This window comes from Sarcophilus harrisii, chromosome 1 (genome assembly GCF_902635505.1).
Source record: "Sarcophilus harrisii chromosome 1, mSarHar1.11, whole genome shotgun sequence".
Taxonomy (NCBI): domain Eukaryota; kingdom Metazoa; phylum Chordata; class Mammalia; order Dasyuromorphia; family Dasyuridae; genus Sarcophilus; species Sarcophilus harrisii.
The window spans coordinates 61,190,468-61,216,920 of record NC_045426.1 but is presented as its reverse complement, the minus strand read 5'-3'; the positions used below and the strand labels follow the sequence as shown (position 1 = coordinate 61,216,920).

At 36.6% G+C, this 26,453-nt stretch overlaps 1 protein-coding gene across 2 annotated transcripts in view; it reads right to left on the bottom strand.

Annotated features, from left to right (window-relative positions):
* Nucleotides 1–11,209, bottom strand: part of HDAC11 (histone deacetylase 11) — a 41,246-nt gene extending 30,037 nt beyond the window's left edge. The window contains exons 1-3 of one of the 2 annotated variants that reach the window (XM_003762518.4): nt 11,105–11,209; nt 8,285–8,433; nt 7,508–7,608 (exon numbers count right to left, since the gene is read on the bottom strand). In XM_003762518.4, the coding sequence (XP_003762566.1) occupies nt 7,508–7,608; nt 8,285–8,433; nt 11,105–11,106 (252 nt within the window). In that variant the 5' untranslated portion in view covers nt 11,107–11,209. The remainder of the gene's footprint in view (nt 1–7,507; nt 7,609–8,284; nt 8,434–11,104) is intronic. The other variant, XM_031956690.1, reaches the window with a different exon arrangement.
* Between the last annotated feature and the right edge of the window lie 15,244 nt (nt 11,210–26,453).

Below are 26,453 nucleotides of genomic sequence, written 5' to 3'. Positions count from 1 at the left end.
TCAGTCTTTTGAGCGTCACTGCATTTTCTGCCTTTGTATTCCCAGTAATATTATAAGTTAAATTCTCTCCACATGTGCACATTGGTTTTCATTAACCTGGCAGGTTTTCCTAGTCTGCCTTCCTTCTCTATACATGGAATTCTTGTCATGTGCCATTTCAGCCAAATACCAGGCTGCCAGCCAAAGAGTTGCAGGTCTTTTTCAAGAACTAAGCTTCAGTCTCTTCTCTTTCATTTTTAATGAGTTTTCACTGTAGTTGGCACATCTAGAATTCTCACAGCTACTGGCCAACAAAGGAAACTAGTTGCTGCCACCAGGAAACTAGACAACAGAAACCTGACATAGAGCTGGGAATGCTATAAATATTTCTACATATTCCACATCGTATTTCTTTTGACTGAACTCCAGTATCCCAACTCTGACCAACATATTATATTTGTTATCCTGAAGCCTTTCATTTTATGTGAAATAGAAAGTCATCAAAAGGAGAGAGAGAGAGAGAAAGAGAGAGAGAGAGAGAGAGAGAGAGAGAGAGAGAGAGAGAGAGAGAGAGAGAGATGCTGAGTTCTTGCAGTCCTAGCTCTTCTCCTAGGAACAAAGTTACAGCTCCATGTACCTATGTACCAGTTGATCTCATTGGAAAAATTGGCCCTTTTGTAAACTGAGCCACAGATAATTCAGAATTCAAGTTGAGATATCCTAGCTCTTCTCCTAGGAACAAAGTTACAGCTCCATGTACCTATGTACCAGTTGGTCTCATTGGAGAAACTGGCCCTTTTGTAAACTGAGCCACAGATAATTCAGAATTCAAGTTGAGATATTTTTCCTGTTAAAGGAGAAACTCCCTTCCCACTCTAGGATCAGGCTACAAGGGAATATAGGGGGCTTAACCTCTCTTGGAAGCCCTAATAGAAACATTAGTCAAGGCTGGCCAGAACATTATTTTTTAATAAAAACTTTTTACTTAAAAAATATGTACAAAAATAGTTTTCAATATTCACCCTTGCAAAACTTTGTGTTCCAATTTTTTCTACCTCCTTCCTCACCTTCCCCTTCCCCTCAACAGCAAGGATTCCAATATGGGTCAAACATGTACTATTCTTCTAAACATATTTTCACATCTATCATGCTGCACATGAAAAATCAGATCAAAAATGAAAAAAGAAAAAGAAAAAAGCAAGGAAATAAAAACAAAAAATATGAAAATGCTATTTTGTGATCCATAGTCAGTCCCCATAGTACTCTCTTTGGATGCTATCTGGGTAGCTCTCTTTATCACAAGTCTATTGGAATTGTCCAGGACATTATAAAGAATAAATGATAACAGTACTCCTGGACAGGACATGAGATCTCTTTTTCCTTTACTCTAGATTTTTTCTGCATCATCTCCTCCCAACCATAACTTGGTAAACCATTTTCTGAAAACCACTAAAAGGACAAATTCAACTTCTTATTGTACCACTCTGATTTTACTTCTCAGAATGTCTCTCCCATCTGTCACATTTTTCTTAATTCTATAGCCTCTTAGGATCCTTATCTCCCTTATCTTTCCTCCAATCTACTCTAGATATTACTACCAGAGAAATCTTTCCTAAACATTATTTTTTTTCTTTTTCTTCTTCATTATCATCAGGTTACTACCCTACTCAAAAAACTTCAATGACAATAGGGTTCTCTTTTCTTCTCTCTCATATCTATATATATCTATATAATATATATATTATATATATATAATATATATAATATATATATATAATATATATATATATATATATAGCTTCCATGGGTTTAATTATCATTTTTGTTCAGATAATTCACAGATCTATACAATTAGAGTAATTTTTTGTGCTTGAATTGCTATCCAGTGTTACCAACTGTCTTTTGGACAATTTCAAGCTGGATTTTCCAGAAGCATATCATTCTCAATATGAAAGAAATGGAACTCATTATCTTCCCTCTAATCCCCATCTGTCATCTAGTTTCTCAGATTTACAACACTGACATTATCCTCACTCTCCCTCACCTCCCATATCCAACCAACTGCCAAATTTTATCATGTTTACCTCCAAAATATGTCACATATGACCTCTTTTCTCTATTCATGCAGCCACCACTATAATAACAGCAGCAACAACAGCAACAAAATTTTTGGTAATTTAAACTTCACCAAATCACTTTACAAATATTATCTCTTTTTTCCTCCCAATCTTGATAAGGAAGTACAAATGTTGTTTTATTATACAGGGGAGGAAACTAAGGCACAAAGACTTTAAATAGATCCTCATTACTTCTCAGCTAGATTAATGCAAAGTTTTCCTTATTTTTCTCTCTAATTCAAGTCTCTCCTCTTTCATACCCATAGATGCCATAGCTTCTTTAAATGGAGATCTAACCACATAAGTCCCCTAGTCAATAAAAACCAATGACTTTCTATTGACTCTAGAATACAACACAAATTCTTCTGATTAATTTTTAAAGCCTTTTACAATCTGGACCTAACTATATTTCTAGTTTCACGGCTTATTTCTCCTTATTTAAACTTTAGCATAGACATCTAGAGAGCACAGTGGACAATAGACAGAATACTGGGCCAAGAATTAGGAAGATTCTTCTTTCTAAGTTCAAATCTGGCCTCATACCTTACTAACTGTGTGACCCTAGACAAGTCACTTAATCCTGTTTGCCTCAGCTCATCAGTAAAATAAACTGGAGAAGAAAATGGCAAGCACTCCATTTTCTTGACAAGAAAACCCCAAATTGAGGCACGAAGAATTGAACACAACTATAAGAACTCAACAATAAAACTCTGGGATCCAATAAACTGACAATCTTGCTGATCCTCTTATATAGCTCCCAATCCTACCTCCTTTGTTTGAGTGCACATCTCCTTCACCTCTGCCCCAATGAATCCCTCTCTTCTTTCAAGATACAGTTTCAACACCAGTTTCTACATGAAGCCTTTCAACTTCAACTTAAATTTCCTTCCTTCCAAACTAATATAGGTGTGTGTGTATATATATATATATATATATATATATATATATATATATATATACATACATTTATTTATTTATACACACTTTTTCTCTTTATACTTATCCTGCATATATTTCTTTATGTGCCTGTTGTCTCTTCCAATGGAATGTTAAGTTCCTTGAGAATAGGAAATGCTTCATCCTTTGTATTTTTATTCCCAGCACCTAGCACTGTGCCTGGCACAAAACAAGACCCAGTACATGCTACTGATTGATGAGAAGACCTAAATGCATCCCTACTTCTCTCATCTTCCAGAGATATCTCTCCAAACCCAACTAATAAAATTCCCATTTTTGGGTTATGGCAGCAAAACTGCATGTTAAACACATATATTGAGGATAATATACCACAAGGTTTTATTAGCAACGTTGTCTTAAATATTATCAGTAAGTTATTATTAGCAACTTTGTATAAAGTAGTAGTACTTTGGAAACAGAAAAATTTATCAGATTAGTTGTAAGAGAAATAAGGAAACTAAGAGGATTGGATACAAGGCCAGGAGTTTTGATTAGAGGTTTCAAAGATCTGGAGCTTTAGATAGTACCCAGGTAAGTAATCTATACAGAAGGGAAATAGAGGAAAGACTTTTGAGGAAGAAGAGGGTAATGAACACACTAAAAGAAAGAATGTTAGAAAGTCAAATTTTATTTTTTAAAATTTGTTGATTTTTTTTTTTTGCTGAGGTAACTGGGGTTAAGTGACTTGCCCAGGATCACACAGCTTAGAAATATTAAGTGTCTGAGACCAGATTTGAACTCAAGTTCTCCTGATTTCAGGGCTGGTGCTCTATCTCCTGCACCACCTAGCTGCCCCAGAAGATCAAATTTTATTAATTGGCCAAGGAATAAGAATCCCTTTGCATGTCTATCTCACTTCTCTCCTCCTCCTCAGCCTTCTTCTTTTCCATTAGCAGTTAATGCTATTGTCATCTATTGTCCTCAAACTATTGTGGGAGAGAGAAGGGACTGATTCCAAGTTCCCAAACAGAATTATTTTAGGACAAAGACCCTTCTACCACTGCCTCCCCCACACCACATTCCTTCATTCATTCATTCAGTAAACCTTTATAAAGTGCCTACTATATGCCAGGTACTGTGCTAGATACAGCTGATGCAAGTCAAAAACAGACAGTGTCCCACATTAAATAAGTTTACATTCTATTGGGGAAGAAGCAAAACATGAACAAATAAATAAATAACATATGCAAAGCATTTCTAGTGAACAGAGGGTAACTAGAACCTGGAAAACAGGTGTTATTTAATAAAGACTTGCTGATTAAATTGATGACTTTCACAAACGTTGCCAAACCTTCTCTTCTACTGAATCTAACAAGTTAAGGTGACTGATTCTCTCAGAAAAGTCAAACTCACCTACCTACCATATATCATCACAATTTCAATTTCATTGCCTGAGCTGAAACTATCAATTGGGACTAGGAGGCTCTTTTCAAAAAGTTTTTTCTATCTGTTCCAGAAAAATGCAACCTTCATTTTCAGACACAAAGAAAAGGAGGCTTTTCCTTCTACAAAATTCTTTTCTGATTCCTTACTATAACATACTCATGACCCAGGATTTTCAAAAGCTATTGCAGGAGGTGAGACTGTCTAATTTTTATCTTGGATCTACATTCAGACCACTGATGAGCAGCATTCAATTAAGAGAAAGGATAAAGATGAGAAGATAGCCTTGAGAACATATTGCCTGACTTCTACAAATAAGATGAGGCCAAAAAAGGCAAATGAAGAAAAACAAAGATTTTGACTCTAATTATCACCATTTTCTACAAAAGCTTAGCCATTGTAAAGTAGTTGCCACAGTGAAGAGGCCAAAGGTACTCAGAAACTGCTAAACATATGTAGTTAGCAAACGTATATGCCTTTGCCAAAGAGTTTATAGAAGCCAAGGGTAACAAGAAGTTAGAATATAAACTCATTTGTAAAACAAGGAAGGAAGGTAATGGAAAATAACTAGCATTTATGACCTCTTAGAAGCAAAAGCAAGTCTTTAAAAACTTGGCATGAGCCCCAACACACCAACCTGAGAGCACTTAGGGGTAAAACTGCCTGAGTAATAATGAACAGGTGGGAACAAAACTTCCTATGTTTCCATAATGATTTATTTTTATCATTATCAGTGACTACATTTAAATCCTAAGCCCCCGGGCCTTAACTACACAAGGAAGTTGAAATGGCATTTAAGACATATCAGAAGAAACAAAACTTTGAAATCCTCAAAGGATCATTTGACAAGATATTTCAGAAAGGAAAAGAAAATCAAAACTATGGAAAAATTAATGAACATTTTGACTATCCAAAAGAAGCTGTCAAAGTAACCCTGATAACAAACAACTCATATGACTACATTCTCTTTATAAAAATCACTAGGAGAATAATCTACAAACATACAAACATCATACAAACATAAAAGATAATCTTTATGAAAATATAAGAAAGGAATCAGCAGACTTTCAGAAGTAGTAATGTACTGCAAAACACAGCTCATAACTTTACATTTACCCAATTCTCTGAAAGGCAAAGAGAAAACAAAGTATCTTGCTATCTTTTGTATTTGTTAACTTACAAGCACATGCACAGGCACACACATCCACACACATAGACTTAAAGGCTGTCATGGAACAAGAAGTCCTCAAGTATACATTAAAATCATGTAACAGATCTTGGCAAATGCCAACCACAGAGCTAACTGTTCAATGGCTCCCTGCTTATAAATATCAAGTGAAGCATAAAAAAAGAGAAATGAATGATAATCAAAGTTGTCTGTCTTACCATGGGGGATGACCTATTCAAGGTTCAAATTCCTATAGATGGCAAGGTCCTTCAGATGCAACTGTGTGCAGATAACATTGGGCTGATTGTTATCCAGTCCCAGAACATTATGAGAATTCCTCACTGGGAGCCATAATTACTCAAAAGATATAGATTTAATCCAGATGGAAGAATTAAACAGATGAAAAAAATCATTATCTATACAATTCCAGTTAATCCATCAGTCTCTACATCTGAAACAAGTCTATAGAAGGAGAAAAAAAAAATCTGACTTCAGAACTGAATAGGAGGAAGCAGGCAGGCTAAATGACACATGGGGAAAGTGTGGTACTTTTAACAATCACAAGCTGCTCTTTAGTGCAAAAACTCATCTTTTAAATACAGTTATTCTCTTGGTTATCAAGCCTGCAAAGATTACAAAACTCGGAATACCACAATCTTTAAAGAGCTTAAGTTGAGAGTGACATAAAGCATAATAAAGAGATGTATTTTGGGGATAAGTATTCAGCATATTTGTAACAGTGATTCTTCATGTAATAGATCCTTAAAAAACATATGATGAGTTGACTATATATACAAGAAGTGCCATAAGGAATATCTTCCAGGAAATGTATAATTATAAAAAGCTCTGGGTCAGTCATGTGTTGAAAATAAGGAATAATAAATGACCTAAGGACTCCCCTGGGACCTTTGGAATACACAAAGACCTAGAAAGAAGATCTCTAGCATAGTAGATGAAAATCATACATTGGAAGGATATGTAGAAACTCAGTCCCTCTTAATTACTCACTTCCTTATATATCTATGAACTCTCATCATATAACCTGGAAACACACCTTGAACTAGTTCCTAAACAGGAATCTGTTATTACTAGTCCTTGGTACACCTTACTGGGCAAAGGTCCCAAACTACTATAGTGTGTGACCAGATAGTGCTCTGAGTTACCTATGCCTTTTAGGCACTCCAAAAACCTGCTCTGTTGAACTGAATCTTGTTAATAGGCTGACAGAGACTTCAGGCCAGAACTCTTAAATGTCTGTGTGATAAGAGAAATGTGGCTGATTGCACAAACAGAAAATTAATGGGGGATGAAAGGGAAGGAAGCTCTTATTCAGGGAAGGTTGCCTCTTTTGAAGTAAAAGAACATGAAGTCTCTGTCTGTCTCTGTCTGACAGTTATGTTTGGTGACTTACAAGTTATTTCTAAAGAGAGATCTCTTTAAAATAGGATGATGCAATGGTTTATATTAATGGGCAACATTAATGGCTCCTGGGATGAACGTTGTCCTTCATTCATTTCCATCTTCAACTAGACTTTGACTCATTGTGACTCTTTAGGGTCTTTCTAAGATCTCAAGAAAGAACCTGAAATATTGCCTGTTCTCAAGTCAGACCTCAAACAATAGCTGACAGCATAAAATACAGGAAAGATAAAAAAAAATCATCACTTCAACTTTGGTCTCAATGCAAACTACCCATGGTGTCTCAAGATACTGGACACCCAAGGAAAGGATTGCCCAATTGTATAGGCTCCAGGCCTTCAAACTATCTCCTTCCCAGACTTGGAAACTAATGGGGAAATAGAGAAGAATGTCAAGAAAGTACATAGGAAATAGCAAATGAGATTCATGCCTGGAAACCCATTCCAAACAGGTATGGCCAAAAAGGGACTCCATTTCTCCTTACCTTCAGCTTATTCAAGTATCTTTGTGTGTGTACCACCCGCAGGTCTTCCTCAGTAGCTTCTCTAGCTTCCACGATCATGACATCAGTAAGGAAATTTTCTTCTGTAACCAAGATAAATCACACCCTTTACATTCCTTTACATTCTTTCAAGAGTCAACCTCAGAGGAAAATGTCCTTGGCTTGCCAGCCTAACAACCCACTGGCTATATCCTGGAGGCCTTCAAATCAGCCCCCAGTTTAAAAGTAATTTGCCATTATTATATATACATGAATTGAAGTCCAGAGACTAGGTCCACAGGCTGCTGATTCAATTGATTCAAAATATTTATTAAGAACCTGCTACAAGTGCTTGTTAGGCACTGCAGATACAATACAAAAATAAATAGTCCCTTACCCTTAAGTCCTACTTTTACTGGAGGATAGTATCACATCTTGTAATAGTTTGCCATTTTCTTCTCCAGCCCATTTTACAGATGAGGAAACTGAGACAAACAGGATTAAGTTACACATCTAGGACGTGAAGCTGGATTTGAACTCACAAAGATGAGCTTTCCTGACTCTAGGTCCAGCGTTCTATCCACTGAACCACCTAAATGCCCTGTTGTGCAAAAATCATACTTCAAATATGGGTGAATTAAAAAAAAACACAGGAAGACACATTAAAAAAGAAAGATAGAGATCACTGAAAACAGATTCACCTGAATTTCCTATAGTTTTGCCTCAGATTAGTCTGAACATGTCTATATTTGAGGTCAAGAAGAAAGTCTCTGATTTTACCTTTCAAAAAATGGACGACTTTCCCCCATTTCCCAGCATCAAAAGGATGAAGCTTCTCCAAACCCATGAATGTGATGTTATATCTTGGTGAGTAGATAATGGGCCAGCAGGTCTTTGACACCTCTTGGTATAGCTTGGTGTCGTGAGGCCTTGAGGCACAGACAAAAAGAGAAATGGAAGAATACCAACTCAAAATACACAGAATATGGAATCTTTTTGTTTGTCATTGATGAGCAATAGTAATATTTTAAAATTTTTATTTAATATTTTATTTTTCCCCAATTACTTGTGAAATGAAATTTTAAGATTCATTTTTAAAATTTTTGAGTTCCAAATTCTCTCCCAGCTTCCCTCCACTCCCTCCTCATTGAGAAGGCAAGTAATTTGATATTTGATACTCCCTTCCCCTCCCAAAAAAATAAAGAAAAATTTTAAAAGTATGCTTCGATCTGCATTCAGATTTAATCATATCTTACTCTGGAGGTGGATAGCATTTTTCATCCTAAGTCCTTTGAATTTTCTTGTATTATTATATTGCCAGGAATAATTAAGCCATCTACAGTTGATCATCATGCATTTTATTGTGTACCATGTTCTCCTGGTTCTGCTCATTTTACTCTGTATCAGTTCATGTGAGTCTTTCCAGGTTTGCCTGAAAGCATCCTACTCATCATTTCTTATAGAACAATTATAAAATTATGGAATCTAAATCTTGAGAAGTGGGGAGGTATGCAGGGGCCCTTCAGAAATCATCAGATCCTAAATTCCTCAAATTCTTCTGATCCCTAACAGGCAGGCTATAAGTGCTTCACCGCTTCCTGGCAAAGGCATCTGTTAGAACTGGAATCTTCCAAAAGGAGGTCAAGATTTCCAAGTTCCATATGTCCACTGCCTTTGAAATCAAGAGGATCAAGATTCATAACCACCCTTTGTTATTTAGTACTTGTATGACTATGGGCAAATCAGTTGATCACTGTAAGCCTCAGTTTCCTCATCTGTAAAAAATGAGGGAATTGGACTTAAGGGCTCTTCTGAAGTCCCTCCCTCCACAAAATCTATAATCTTTTGATCATCACAACTGGAAGGTACCACAAGAATTATTATTCCCATTTCACTGATGAGGAAAGTGGGGCTGAACAAAGTGAAGACATTTCTCCTTTAGCTGGTTGGTATGCGTCTGAGACAGAACTGATACCAAAGTTTTTCTGATTTGATGCTCAGCACTGTGAGTGATGCCAGAGTGTACATTGTTCTATTAAAATGTTCTAAAATTCAGTCTTAACAAGACTACTTTGAGAGATAAGAGTAGGGTGTTGTTTAAAGCCATCATAAAATAATGACAATACAACTTCCCCCTCCCCCTTATTTACCTCATTAGGTTGTTATAAAGAAAACAAAATAGGTAAGGAGGCATTTGGAAAAACACGATACTTTAAAATATTAAAACTACATAAATGAAGAGATTGAAGCTATTTATCATAGCCTTTCTATTACCACATTTGGTTCATGCATATGATCAACCCACCTGCTAAGGATGCCTCAGTAGTTCTAACCCTAAACAAACACCAAGTCCTTAGCAATATCTCTATTATGGGCCACCAGATGATTAATTCTAGAAGGAACTTAGAGATCATGCAATCTAAGCTTCTTATCTCAGGGAAGAGAAAAGTGAAACCCAGAAGGAGAAAGTGATTTCCCCCAAAATCATAAATTCATAAGAAAGCTAGAAATAGAAGCCAGCCATCCCTGGTGCTATGTTCTTTCCAGTGCACCATACTGTGATTTTTAAGACTGCTTCAGAGTATTCTGTGGGGATGGAGAAACGGCCTAAAGATGAGGAGCAAGATGGCTTTCTTTGCAGTAAAAAAGATGAATTTGAAGGAAAGCTACATTTCAAACCCTGGCTTCAACTATTACCACATGTGACCTTGAGGAAATTATCTACCTCTTATTTTCTCTTCTGGAAGGTAAGTAGCGATCCCAGCTAGGCTACCTAAGTTCTCTAGATTCCAAACTACCAAATTCCTAAGCCAGAGACCCAAGCTCCTTGAGAGTCTCATATTTTCTCTCCCTGGTCACAGCTGCCATATGTTCCCCTCTAACCTGGGCTCAAAATCGCTCTGGGCCATGGCGTTTGCTCTTCCCTCTCCTGCCCCATCTTTGGAACCAGTCGCTGGCTGTCATTTTGCAAAAGGCCCATGAATCCCCGTGCCAACCTCTGGCAAGGGCCACCAGCCCAACTCCCTTGCCCTTTTTGTCTTTCTTCCCAGAGAACAGAAAAGGCGTGGATTGAGGCTACATTCCCAGAGTCCCTGTATCAGGCTTTTCCTCCCGGGGGAGCAGTTGGGGGCGCGTGGGAAAGGAGACTGGGACTCAGAGCCACTTAATTCCCCAGAGAGCCTCGCGCCTGGGGGGAAAAAAGCCCGCGGGAAGAGACGTGCCTCTGCGGAGGGCAGCCCTGAGGATGCAAGATCTGCAACTCGGCAGCCCCCACCAGAGACCAGGGCCTGTCACCTAGGCCTGTCACTTCTTCCTGACCCCCGCCCCTGGACCAGCTGTCAGTCCACGTGGTGGCCCCCACCTCTCCCATGCCCCGAGGAGGAGGCGGGGGCATCCAGCTTCCACTTTCGGAGCCCAGCTCCACGACTGCGATCTGGTGGGTAGGGAGTTAGGGGGGAAGGGGAACGGGGCCCACAACGCCCAGGTACTTGGTCAAGCTGCCAGGCAAAGGGACGAAAAGCCTCCCCGCTCCCCCAGCCCCGCGGGTCGCTCCCCCGGGCCCCGGTGCCCCAGCCCGGGCCCAGCTCGCTCGTTACTCACATCCCCCCGCCGGGCCTGCGGCAGACCCGCCACCTGCAGTCACCGCCCGGACTTTGCACTGGGCCAAGCAGAGGCCGGTGGGGAGAGCGCGGGCGGGGGCAGCAAGGGGGACACGCCCCCTTACGTCACCGGGGCCGGGGCTGGAGAGAGCTGTCGGCCCCTCCTCAAGGCTGCATCACAGAAGGCTGAAAGCCCAAGTCACGCCCAGTGCTGAGCTACGGCCCCACCTCCCTCAAGTTCTCCTCCCCTTCTCAGTTCCAGGAGGAGGGACTACAAGGAGGCCCTCGCCCACCGCGAGAAATCCCCAGCCTGAAGGTTTCTTAGTGGGGTTGTGGCTGTCGTTTCTCCTTCTCCTTGAAAACGATCATGTCATCAGGGAGGTGATGCTGTGATGTGCAAGAGAGAGGGATTGAAGTGAGGGAGGCTGTGCAAGGTCACCTGCCTCACTTTCCCCTCCAGAGCCGTCTGAGTCCAATGGCCAGCCACAGATCAGGATGACTGAGGATGGCCCAGGATACAATGGGAGATCTTGGCCTTTTTAAGCCTATTTAATTGGTCTTAAGTATGATGGGGCAAAGCTCCCGGGGGGGGGGGGGCGCGGGAATTAAAGACACCCACAGCAGAAACCAACCTCGGATGGGTGGGACAGCTTTTCATTGTTCGCAGCTTCTGGCCGCAGAAAAGCATCAGCCTCTAAGGTTTTGGAAATCTCTATCTAAAATTGGATCAAATGATCTGGAGATGGAATAGAATTGAGGAAATAGTTACCGCTGGATCTGCAGATGAGACAACTGAGGCCAAAATAACTAGAGAGACTAGAACAGTGGTGACAGCAGAGGGAGGGAGGAATTCAAATCCGGTTTTTCTACTTCAAATCTAGTACACACTCTGCTATCTTAAATTTTCTACTTCAAATCTAGTACACACTCTGCTATCTTAAATTTTCTACTTCAAATCTAGTACACACTCTGCTATCTTAAAACTTGAGTATCGGAATGTTAGAGCTGTTTCAGACTGCAGAGCTCACCTAATCTGGATCCCTCTTTTTATTTTTTAAGTGAAAAATTTCATATTTTATTGTTTCCAATTACATGTAATAACAATTTTAACATTCATTTTTAAGATTTTGAGTTCTGATTTCTTTCACTCCTTCCCTTTTCTTTTCCCTCCTTGAAAAGGAAAGCAATTTGATAGATTATACACATGCATTCATGCAAAACCTATTTCCATATTTTTATGCTATGAAAGAAAACATGGACCAAAAAACAAAATACCACATGCACACATACAAAATAAAGTTGTTTTTTAAATTATCCTTCTTTTTTAAAAGATGAAGAAACTAAGTATCAGTATTAGGGAAGTGAACTGATTTGACTCCTTTGCAGTAACTCAGTGAACTTGTAGTGGATCCCTGCAAGGATTGTTGGTGCTCAGGTTTTCTCACTCCCAGTCAATACTTCTTTACAGTGGTCCCCATAGAATCCTGTCAAGGGGAGAACTCCATGTTCCTCCTCATCTGAGCTCTTTTCTTTCATGCTTAGTAGATGGTCCTGAGTTTTAGAAGGAGGGAATAGAGAAGGGGGGCTGGATAGCAGGATTGCTGATAGAGGAGAGGAGGAGGGAAGGTCAAGCCACTCAGAGTGAAGGAATAGCCTTTGCAGATTGTGACACTATCTTGAGGAGGCTTAATGGAAGAGAATCAGAAACAGGAAAGAGAAGGTAAAATAGATGAAGGAGAGCAATCATAGGAGTTAGCTATGTGGGAGGAGAGGGGGAGAGAGGTCAAATAAGGACAGAATTTCATATTTGGACCTAGAGGGGCAATATAGTAAAGTGATAATTAGACCCAAGCCTTGATCCCCTGAGTCTTTGCCACTCCATCTGAGTGGTAACAAAACTAGAGAGGAAGGAAATGAGCATTTATATAGTGCCAAGCACTTTACAAATATTATCTCGTTTGAGCCTAACAATTACCTTGGGGTGTAAATGCTATTATTCCATTTTACAGTAAAGAAAATTGAGGCAATCAATCCTAGGCTCTATCAATTGTACCACCTAGCAATTTCTAGTAGAGTGCAGTAGAATGGGTAAACTAGATTTGGAATTCAAGGACCATGATTCCACTATTTACCACCTATGTAATTTTGAGTAACTTACCCTCTTCAGGACTCAGTTCCTCATATGTAAAAAGAGAGGACTGGATTAGATATTCTCTGGGGATTCTTGAACAAAATGATCTCTGTAGCTTCTGGATCCTTCTTATAATTGATTCTCTTATGGACATATTTCTTTTACTTATCTTTCTCTTAAAGTTGGTATCTTTTGGTCTTCATAATAGTGCATCCAGGCAAATTATAACAAATAAATGATACTTTCACTGATCTTTCCTTGAAATCAGAAGTCTGGGTATATTAAGTATAAAGAATTAAAATAGGCATCAATCACATTGATGGAATTTGTCCTGGGACATGACCCTGGGTCACATAGAGAATGAAATTATTTCCTAGGAAGGAGTCCCTTGGTGACAGCCAACCAATTTACAGAAGAATGGAGAGCTGGTACTTGTTTAGGCATTCAGGGTATTTTTCTAACTTATTCAATAGGGTTATAAGGATGTGAACCTTTAGTTGGATCTTTTGATGACATTTCTCTTTGGAGGCTGTGTATATGTCTTTTTAGAGATGCGGGTTAATTATTGGGATGTACTTCATGGTATCTCATGGAGTAGGGATCTCACAGTTTAAAGCTTATTTGGGTATTGTGGATAAGAGTCACGTCTTTCTTTGTTCTGGGTCTGTAAGTTGGAATGGGTAGAAGAAAAAAGGGAAAGCCTATATAGGCACTGAAGCCTAAAGGTACATGGATATTGGATGTGTTCTTACCCAATAGGCCTGAGAATTCCTGGATTCTATCATTTAAGACAGGAGGAAGAATTTCCTAGATAATGTACATTTCATAGAGGATTTAGGACCCAGATTTCTTGTGCAGAAAGAGAATTACTAAATATCACCATCCTTAGGCTTTCCACTCTGCAATTTCAAATTTAAGAGTTCCAGGATCTAATTTTCTAGAGGGAGAAAAGAGGATGCTTTAGCAAGACTATCCTTTAAATAAGATTACAGCAAAGTAAAACTATACATAGTCCTTAAACCTGGAGGACAAGTAAGGGACCAAATCTACAACATAGGGAAACAAAAGACCTAGACTTTATCTTTCACAATATTATTGTATATCACTCAGTCAGTAAGCATTTTAAAAGTGCTTTCTTTGCATCAGGGTGAGTTATAAAAATATTTCTGTTCTAATGGGGAGTTCCCTTTCTAGCAATCCTAAGAAATTGCTAGATTTCCTTCCATGTGAATCCCAGAGCTCAGGAAAATAATATAATACCATAATTAGTGGAGGCTTGCATATCTCTTAGTGGTACAAGTGAAATTCATCAGAATCTTTAAGAGTTATCCTTCTAGAAATCTTAAATTCATTTCCCTTCCAAGGGATCCAAAGGATCATGTTATGAACCTGAGGAACCATTTAAAATTATGAGGAAGACTGAATTTAGCAGAGGAAGGAGAATTGTAATAAGTTTGTTTTTTTTCCAAATACATGTAAAGATAGTTTTCAACATTCATTTTTGTAAGGTTTTGCATTCCACATTTTTCGCTCTCCCTCCTTCCCTTACCTCCCTCCTCTCTCAAAGCAATCATTCTGATATAGGTTAAATATATGCAATCCTTTTAAACATATTTCCATAATTCTACCAAGTGTTTATGGGTCACTGTGACGCCTCTGGGTTTATTTGGTTTTGATTTTGGAGGGTTTTTGGCATAGAAAGCTGTGATGAATTTTCTATAGGGTGAATAAAGGCTCTATGTAATACATATATATGTGTGTGTATACCTTGAGTGTTTGTATGGGAACATCAATATCTATGGAGATCTGAACATTAGAATATTTCAAGAGCCCATGTTCCAGTTGTTCCCCAACTTTTTTTCCTTCATACATCAAAATGTACATGTTTTGTGTCCCATTTCTTCTACATCTAGCTCTCTATTAGACATGCAACAAAATTAGGTCTAGTAATTATTTAATAGTACAATCTTTAAAATCCATTCAACAAACATGTATTGAGAACTTACCACATGCAGAGCATTTTGTTAGGACTTGAGTGAAATACAAAATTACATAAGACAAAATTCCTACTCATGGAGTTTATGGCCTAGTAGAAGTATACAATAGTTATAAAAAGCCAGAATTCAAAATAATATGAAAAGAAATACAAATTAAAAGACTAGAATTCAAAATGTAAATTAAAAGGCTGAAAATCAAAATAATTCAAAAGAAATAAAAATGAGAAGGCTAGAATTCAAAATCATGCAAAAGAAATGCAAATTAAAAAGGTATAAATCAAAAATAACAGAAGAGAAATACAAATTAAAGTCTAGAATTCAAAATAATGCCAAAAGAAATGCAAATTAAGAGGCTAAAAACAAAAATAATACAAAAAAAACCATAAGTAAAGTAGTGTGAGGTCTAAAAAGCAAAGAAACTTCCTGAAGGAGTTTACACTTAAACTTGAAATGTAAAAGGGTTTTAAAATATGAATAAAAATTCAATAGGCAGAGAAACATGGGGATAATAATATCCATGCATGTACTGAAAACATAATAAGCAAAGGTATAGCATAAAGCTAAGTTGTCTTGTTTGGTTGAAATATAAGATATGTATGAGTTAATAGAATGAAGAAAAGCTCAGAAGAGATGTGAAGTGTTAGACTGTGGAATGCCTTGAAAGTTTGGTTGTTACTCTGGGTGTTAGTAGGGAATCACTTATGAATTTTGACCAGAAGAGTAAAATGACTCTCTGAACTCACAAGGCAATTATGAACATAGATTCATGCATGGAAGATCAAAGTCAATTTCCCATTTTACAGACTTGGAAGCTGAAGCCCAGAGAAAGTGACTAGTAGCATAGAATAGTAGACCTTGAATCAGGAAGACCAGAGTTCAAATACAGTTTTTAACACTGAACTGTGTCATTTTAGGCAAGTCCTTTAACCTCTGTCTGCCTCATTTTCCTAATTTATAAAATAAGGATAATAATAACATCTACATACTAGCAAGTTGTGAAGATTAAGTAAGAAAATGGTAAAACACTTTGCAAATCTAAAAGCACTATATAAATTCTCATTTTTATAATTACTGCCTAAAGATGATACAACTGATAAATGAAAATGGTAAAACTCTTTGCAAATCTAAAAGCACTATATAAATTCTCATTTTTATAATTATTGCCTAAAGATGACACAACTGATAAATGTGTAAGGCAGAATTTGAATCCAGGTCCCTCTGATTCAAATCCCAGTGCTTTATCCATTAAACCACACTGCTTATAATAAATAAGTATTTACTATGAGCTTACTAAATTCAAATCACTTAATTTCCTCAAACCTCAGTTTTCACGTCTGTAAAATCAGGATATGGGACCATATAGTTTTAAAGTCTTTCATACCTCTCATTCTATATTTAAAGAAGATAATTCTGGGAAGGTTATTCAGAATGAGTTTGAAGATGTAGAAAAGAAAGGAGATAAAAAGAACTCTTGAGAGAGTTGTCAATAATCTACTAACTTAGGGTCATGGAACAGTGACAGTTCTATATTTTAAATGCTTTACCTGAAATTAATAAGTATTGTGAAAATTCCAGGCCCTCAGATGTACTAGATAACTAGGTAGTACAGTAGATACAGATGAGCCTGGTGTCAGGAAAACTCCTCATCTTAAGTTCAAATCTGATCTCAGATATTTGATAGCTATATGACCCTGGGCAAGTCACTTCATCCTATTTGTCTCAGTTTCCTCATCTGTAAAATGAACCAGAGAAGGAAATGGCTAACTATTCTAGTATCTTTGCAAAGAAAATCCTAAATGGGATCATGAACAGTCATGAAAACAACTGAAAAACAAAGGGCGTAAGAATGAAGAGATGCTTTAATTAGGGAGGCTTTCCCAGTGCCAATAAATAAAAGCCACAGATCATTTAATGTAGAAATCTGTCCATATAAGACTATATCTCTGAGAAAGATTAGCCCCACTCAAAACATTTCCAAAGGGCAATTACTGATGGTGTCGTCCATGCTCTCCATTGTACTTCTCTCAGACAAATTCACTGATGAAGTAGCTTCAATGTACTCACCTTAGTACTTGCCTCTCAAGCTCAAAATGGTCCCATTGCCTGCCAGTTCTCACTGAAGAAGAGAGATAGCATGATATACTAGATTAGCATTGTGTGGTGACTCATGATCAATAACTGCTTCTAACTCACTGTATGGCCTTAGGTCAGAGTATTTTTCTGAGTCTATTTTCCCTATCTGTACGCTCATATATTTGGAACTGTGTACTACAATACTATGCATTTATCCATTTACATACAGTAATTCAAAATTTACAAACATTAAATAGATATTATGAGTATTATCCAAATTTTACAGGTTAGGAAACTGAATCTCAGAGATTAAATGACTTAACCAAGTTTAAATAGCTAGTAAATATCAGAGACAGAGTTTGACAGGTTTTCCCGACTCTGTGTCTAGCATACTAGCCATTTTGCCACAAGCTTCTTGCATTGAATTTATCAGAATCCAAATCTGCTTACTACTTGCTACCCCCCTAAATGACATTAGATAAGTTACTGGCTCTGTCTGGACTTCAATTTCATTATCAATATAGTGAGGGAAAGCATCAACTAAATTATATTTAAAGCCCCAGCTCTAAATGCTATGATATTATGACTAAATGATCTCTGAGGTATCTTTCAGCCCTAAAATTATGAGTCTAGCAGTCTAATCTCCCCTTTCAGAAATTAATATTTGGGCTTGGATTTGGCAGTTCATTGTGACAGATGCCTCAGTGGCAAGCTAGAGTTCCTTAGCAACATGAAGACATTGCCCAGAGATAACATAGCAGTCCTCTGACATTTCCTCTTAATTAGCTTGGCTTTCTGTACACATGTGTGAGGACACAGTCTGCATTCTGTGTCAGCCTCTTATACCTATACACACCTTCTTATTTTTCATGTATCCCTTCCCATTCTTTCTGAATGATCCTCCTACTTAGAATTGGAGTGCCTTTGATAGGCAAGACAGAATTTGAAGAAAACTGATTTCCAGTTAATTCCCTTCATGCTGCTGCTGCTGCTGCCAATTACTAATATTTTATAGTATTTTAAGATTTGCATAGTACATAATGTATTATCTCATTTGATCATCACAATAACTGTGAAGGTAAAAGCTATCATCCGCATTTTATAGATGAGGAAACTAAGGATGAAAGAGCTTGTCTATTGTTGCATAACTAGTGAATATCTGAAAAGGAATTTGAACATAGGTCCTCTAACTCCAAGTCAACCACTTTATCCATTATACCATACTACCTCTCTATATTTAAGTTTTGTTTTGTTGAGTTTTATTTCTGGATTATAGTATTTTGTTTATTAATTAAGGCGGGATTTGAGCAAAAAAAATTATTTTTTCCTCCTTCTTCCATGTTACCTTTGAAAACAAAAGAAAATATAGAGAATTGGCTCAAATGTTTAAGAATATAAGACCAATTCAAAGGATATGAACAGACAATTCTCAGATGAAGAAATTGAAACTATTTCTAGTCATATGAAAAGATGCTCCAAGTCATTATTAATCAGAGAAATGCAAATTAAGACAACTCTAAGATACCACTACACACCTGTCAGATTGGCTAAGATGACAGGAAAAAATAATGATGATTGTTGGAGGGGATGCGGGAAAACTGGGACATTGATGCATTGCTGGTGGAGTTGTGAACGAATCCAACCATTTTGGAGAGTAGTTTGGAACTATGCTCAAAAAGTTATCAAACTGTGCATACCCTTTGATCCAGCAGTGTTACTACTGGGATTATATCCCAAAGAGATTATAAAGAAGGGAAAGGGACCTGTATGTGCACGAATGTTTGTGGCAGCCCTTTTTGTAGTGGCTAAAAACTGGAAACTGAATGGATGTCCATCAGTTGGAGAATGGCTGAATAAATTATGGTATAAATATTATGGAATATTACTGTTCTGTAAGAAATGACCAACAGGATGATTTCAGAAAGGCCTGGAGAGACTTACACGAACTGATGCTGAGTGAAATGAGCAGGACCAGGAGATCATTATATACTTCAACAACAATACTATATGATGACCAGTTCTGATGGACCAGGCCATCCTCAGCAACGAGATCAACCAAATCATTTCCAATGGAGCAGTAATGAACTGAACCAGCTATGCCCAGAAAAAGAACTCTGGGAGATGACTAAAAACCATTACATTGAATTCCCAATCCCTATATTTATGCACACCTGCATTTTTGATTTCCTTCACAAGCTAATTGTACAATATTTCAGAGTCTGATTCTTTTTGTACAGCAAAATAACGTTTTGGTCTTGTATACTTATTGTGTATCTAAGTTATATTTTAATATATTTAACATCTACTGGTAATCCTGCCATCTAGGGGAGGGGGTGGGGGGGTAAGAGGTGAAAAATTGGAACAAGAGGTTTGGCAATTGTTAATGCTGTAAAGTTACCCATGAATATATCCTGTAAATAAAAGGCTATTAAAAAAAAAAAAGAATATAAGACCAATTGAAAAATGGTCAAAGGATTTGAACAGATAATTTCCAAATGAAGAAATTAAAACCATTTCTAGTCATATGAAAAAATGCTCTAAATCACTATTGATCAGAGAAATGCAAATTAAGATAACTCTGAGGTGTAACTACACACCTCTCAGATTGGCTAAGATGACAGGAAAAGATAATGGCGAATATTGGAAGGAATGTGAGAAAACTGGGACATTAATACATTGTTGGTGGAACTGTGAACTAATTCAACCATTCTAGAGAACAATTTGGAACTATGCCTATAAGGCTATTAAACTGGGCATACTCTTTGATCCAGCAGTATCTCTACTGGGCCTGTATCCCAAAGAGATCATAAAAAAGGGGAAAGGACCCAAATGTACAAAAATGTTTGTAGCAGTCTTTTTTGAAGTGGCCCATCAGTTGGCAAATAGCTGAATAAATTATGATATCTGAATATTATGGAATAATTTTGTTCTGTAAGAAACAATCATCAGGCTGATTTCAGAAAGGCCTGAAAAGACTTACATAAACTGATGCTAAATAAAGTGATTAGAATCAAGAGAACATCATACACAGCAATAACAAGATTATACGATGATCAATTCTGATGGACGTGACTCTTCAACAGTGAGGTGATTCAAGCCAATTCCAATAGATTTGTGATGGAGAGAGCCATCTACATCCAGAGAGAGGACTGTGGGAACTGAATGTGAATCACAACATAGTATTTTCACCCTTTTTATTGTTGTTTGTTTGCTTTTTGTTTTCTTTCTCATTTTTTTCCTTTTTTGATCTGATTTTTCTTGTGCAGCATGATAATTGTGGAAATATGTATAGAAGAACTGCACATGTTTTAACATATATTGGATTACTTGCTGTCTAAGGAAGTGGGTGGGAAGGGAGGGAGAAAAGGTTTGGAACACAAGGTTTTGCAAGGGTGAATGCTGAAAACTATCTTTGCATATATTTTGAAAATTAAAAAGCTATTATTTCAAAAAAAGAAAACAAAAGAAAAGTAAGGCTTTTGTAACAAATATACATAGTCAAGCAAAAATAATTTGACCACATCTCTCCATTCTCAAACTCATTTATCTCAATCTGTCCCCTAGTCCATCCCTTTCTGTCTGGAAATGGATAGCATCTTTCATCATGCATGCTGAGGAACTGACCAGTGCTTCACAAGCATTTATTAAATGCTTACAGTGCTAAACAGTGGAGATAGAAAGGCAAAAGTAAAGATCTTTCCCTCAAGAAGCTTGTATTTGAATGGAGAAGATAACATGGACAAGATCTATGAACAGAGTAGATAGAAGATAATGTGAGAAAGTCTTTGTTCAAAGTCACTCAACCAGCAAATAGTAGAGTTGAATTTGAACTTGGATCATCAGACTTCAAACCCAGTTTTCCTTCTGCTATATCCACTGCCTCTTGTACTTAAAATCTTTTTAGAATCAGGGTATGTTATATTTGAAAGGGAGATTAGTGAATATAGTTCACTTTACAAAGTAGGAAATGGATGCTTTCAAATCTCTTGTGCCTTAGAGCAGGGGACTCTTTTCACTTAGCGATGACAAGGGAAATTATTTCCACTTAGAGTCTTGGTTCAAAGTTACATCTCCCAGTAGTAAGTATCTCAGATGACCTTCCATAGGGATAAGACTAGTCTTGTGATTTCATTAGTTTGAGGTGTTTATAAAGCACTTAGCACAGTGGCCAGAACATGGTTGGTAATTAATAAATGCTTATTCCCTTCCTCCTTCCCTATGAGAAACTGCTGGATAAGGAAACTCCCTTTTGTCAATGAAGGTCAGCACTTAGCACCAAATCATAATTTCTAGAGAGGGTTATCTAAAGTCAGAAGGGTAAAGTGATTTGCCAGGGTCACACTATAGGTGTCAGAATTTAGCACATCGTGCTTTCTAGCCACTATACCAATGATAATGTCATCTACATCTGGGAAGCAAAGGTCACAGACAACAATGAATTCATCAGTCTTTGATGTGGTTGAAGTATTTCTTTTTTTTAAATATATTTTATTTACTTAAATTATTATTAAATTATTTCCAATTAAATACTTCCCAATTATGTGTAAAATTTTTTAATAATTTTTTTGAGTTCTACAGACAATTCTCAGACGAAGAAATTGAAACTATTTTTTGCCATATGAAAAGATGCTCCAAGTCAATATTAATCAGAGAAATGCAAATTAAGACAATCCTGAGATACTACTACATACATGTCAGATTGGCTAGAATGACAGGGAAAGATAATGCACAATGTTGGAGGGGATGTGGGAAAACTGGGACACTGATACATTGTTGGTGGAATTGTGAATACATCCGGCCATTCTGGAGAGCGATTTGGAACTATGCTCAAAACTGTGCATACCCTTTAATCCAGCAGTGTTACTACTGGGCTTATATCTCAGAGAGATCTTAAAGAAGGAAAAGGGACCTGTATGTGCAAGAATGTTTGTGGCAGCCCTCTTTGTAGTGGCCAGAAACTGGAAACTGAGTGGATGCCCATCAACTGGAGAATGGCTGAATAAATTATGGTATATGAATGTTATGGAATATTATTGTTCTGTAAGAAATGACCAACAGGATGATTTCAGAAAGGCCTGGAGAGACTTACATGAACTGATGCTGAGTGAAATGAGCAGGACCAAGAGATCATTATATACTTCAACAACAATACTATATGATGACCAGTTCTGATGGACCTGGCCATCCTCAGCAACGAGATCAACCAAATCATTTCCAATGGAGCAGTAATGAACTGAACCAACTATGCCCGGAGAAAGAACTTTGGGAGATAACTAAAACCATTAATTGAATTTAATCCTATATTTATCCCACCTGATTTTTGATTTCCCACAAGCTAATTGTACAATATTTCAGAGTCTGATTCTTTTTATACAGCAAAATAACGTTTTGGTCATGTAATATTATTTGTATCTAATTTATATTTTAATGATTTAAATCTACTGGTCATCCTGCCACCTAGGGGAGGGGTGGGGGTAAGAGGTGAAAAATTGGAACAAGAGGTTTGGCAATTGTTAACGCTGTAAAGTTATCCATGCATATAACCTGTAAATAAAAGGCTATTAAATTAAAAAAAAATACTATATGATGATCAATTCTGATGGACATTGCCCTCTTCAACAATGTGATGAGCCAAATCAGTTCCAATTGAGCAGGAATGAATTGAACCAGCTACACCCAGCAAAAGAACTCTGGAAAAGGAGTATGAATCACTACATAGAATTCCCAATCCCTCTATTTTGTCTGCCTACATTTTTTATTTCCTTCAAAGGTTAATTGTACACTATTTCAAAGTCCAGTTTTTTGTACAATAAAATAACTGTATGGACATGTATACATATATTGTATTTAACATATACTTTAACATATTTAACATGTATTGGTTAACCTGTCATCTGGGGGAGGGGAAAGGAGGGGAAAAATTGGAACAAAAGGTTTTGCAACTGTCAATGCTGAAAAATTACCCATGCACATATCTTGTAAATAAAAAGCTATAATAATAAAAAATTTTGAGTTCTAAATTCTCTCCCTCCTTCCCACCTCTACCTTCTTGAGAAGGCAAGCAATTTAATATCAATTATACATGTGATGTCATGCAAAATATATTTCCATCTTATGCTGACAAAGAAAACAAACAAACAAAAAAACCACAAGAAAAATAAAAGGTTTTTTTGGTTTCTTTTTTTTTTATTTGAACTTAAAGAGTTCATCAATACTCTCCCTGGAAGGAAATAGTATTTTTCATCATGGGTTCCTTGGAATTGTCTTGTATCATTGATGTCTTGATCAGACTAGCTAAATCTTTCACAGTTGATCATCTTTATACTATTGCTGTTACAATGTACAATGTTCTCTTGGTCCTACTCATTTTACTTTGCTTCAGTTCCTATAAGTCTTCTCAGGTTTTTTTGAAAGAATCCTGCTTATCATTTATTATAGCACAGTAGTATTTCATCACACTCATATCCCACAAATTGTTTAACCTTTCCCCACTTGTTAACTATCCCCTTGATTTCCAATTTTTTGCCACTATAAAAAGAGCTTTTATAAATGTTTTTGTATAAATAGGTCCTTTCCCCTTTTCTTTGATCTCTTTGGGATACAGACCTAGTAATGGAATTGCTGAGTCAAAGGATATTCAGTAGATCTTTGGGTATTCTTCCAAATCAATCTCCAGAATGGTTAGATTAGTTTACAATTGCACCAACAGTGAATTTGTGGACCAGTTTATCCACTCCACCTTCAGCATTTTTCATTTTCCCTCTTCTGTAATTAGCTAATCAGATAGTAAGATGACATCTCAGAGTTATTTTAATTTGCATTTTTCTAATCAATAGTGTTTCAGAGCATTTTTTCATGTGACTACTGATTAATTTGATTTTTTTTCTTCTGAAAACAAAGTTTTCTTTGACCATTTATCAATTGTGGAATGGCTCTTATTTTTTAAAATTTGGTTCAGTTGCTACATATTTGAGAAATGAGGCCCTTCCAACAGGATGATTTCAGAAAGGCCTGGAGAGACTTACACGAACTGATGCTGAGTGAAATGAGCAGGACCAGGAGATCATTATATACTTCAACAACAATACTAGATGATGACTAGTCCTGATGGATCAGGCCATCCTCAGCAACAAGATCAACCAAATCATTTCTAATGGAGCAGTAATGAACTGAACTAACTATACCCAGAAAAAGAACTCTGGGAGATGACTAGAAACCATTACATTGAATTCCCAGTCCCTATATTAGTGCACACCTGCATCTTTGATTTCCTTCACAAGCTAATTGTACAATAATTCAGAGTCTGATTCTTTTTGTACAGCAAAATGATGTTTTGGTCATGTATACTTATTGTGTATCTAGGTTATATTTTGATATATTTAACATCTACTGGTCATCCTGCCATTTAGGGGAGGGGGTGGGGGGGGGTAAGAGGTGAAAAATTGGAACAAGAGGTATGGCAATTGTTAATGCTGTAAAGTTACCCATGTATATATCCTGTAAATTAAAGGCTATTAAATAAAAAAAAATAATAATAAAAAAAAAAAAAAAAACTTAGGAATATTCCATCAAAAAAAAAAAAAAAAAAAAAAGAGAAATGAGGCCCTTGACAGAGAAAATTATTGTAAACATAACCACCTCCAGTTTATTGTTTTCTTTCTAATTTTGGCTACATTAGTTTTGTTTATGTTTCTTCATTTCTTGCCATCAAAATTAGCTATTTTACTTCCTGTGATCCTTTCTATCTCTTATTTTGTCATAAATTCTTCCCTTATCCATAGATCTTATAGGTACATTTTCCCATGCTCCCCTGATTTACTTATGATATCTATATCTATATTTATATGTGTATTTATATATATATATATATATATATACATATAAATCACTTATCTATTTGATCTTATCTTTGTATACAGAATGAAATATTGGTATATGCCCAGTTTCTGCCAAATTGCTTTTCCCAGCAATTTTTGTCAAATGTTTTTTACCAATCTCTGGTTTATCAAACACTAACTACTGCCATATACTGCTATGTATTGTGTATCTAATCTATTCCACTGACACACCACTGTATTTCTTAATATCAGATTGTTTTCATGATTACCAGTATGAAATATAATTTGAAGTCTATTTGCTAGGCCACCTTCTTTCACATTTTTCATTGATTCCTTTGATATTCTTTATCTTCTTTGTACTTTCAGATGAAATGTTATTTTTTTCCAACTTTATGAAATAATTATTTGGTAATCTGATTGGGTTATCACTGAATAAGCAAAGTAATTTACATAAAATTGTCATTTTACATTGATTCTCCCATGAGCAATTAATAATTTTCCAATACTTTTAATGTCTTTGTGTGAAAACTATTTTGTAATTTTGTCCATAGGTTGAATCATTTCTTAATTAAATTCATTTCCATTAAACAAGAATCTATTATCTGTTATATATTAGGCACTGAGTAGGAACCAGAAATACAATGACAAAATTGAAAATGTTTCCTATTCTCAAAGAGCTTACATTGTATCAGAACTATATCTCTATTTCTATCTATATACATATACAAAATAGTTATAAAACTAATACAAAGTAATTTGAGGAGAGAGAAGGGAATATTAAAGGCTTCATGTAGGTGAAATACAAGCTGAGTTTCTAAGAGAGCTGAGGAGGAAGTACATCACAAAAGTGCAAGACAGCCTATTGTTTGACATGAAGATAGGAGATGAAGGCTATATTTGGAGAAGGGCAAGAAGGGCAATCTGTCTAAGGCATAGAGTACAGAATGATAATAATATTTGTACTTCCAACCATCTAAGAAGCTCAAATGAGATCAATCCTGTAAATACTCTGTAAAAATATAAAGTACTCTATAGATATAAGTTTAAAAGAATGATTATTTTCAGAGGGTCAGGAGTTTAACCATTTAATTTGTTTCATTTTTGAGAGACTGGAATCAAAACTTACATTATTTTTCATTGATGTCTAATGAGTGGGATGCCAAAGCAAAGAAAAACAAAATAAAATAAACAAAAAAAAAATCCTTTCCCTCTTGGTCACAAGATAACAAAGATTAATCCCCATATTGTGATGAAAGATATTACTTTGATGCATCTGTAATCCCATCCATGTAGGAGCCCCCTCCAGTGGCC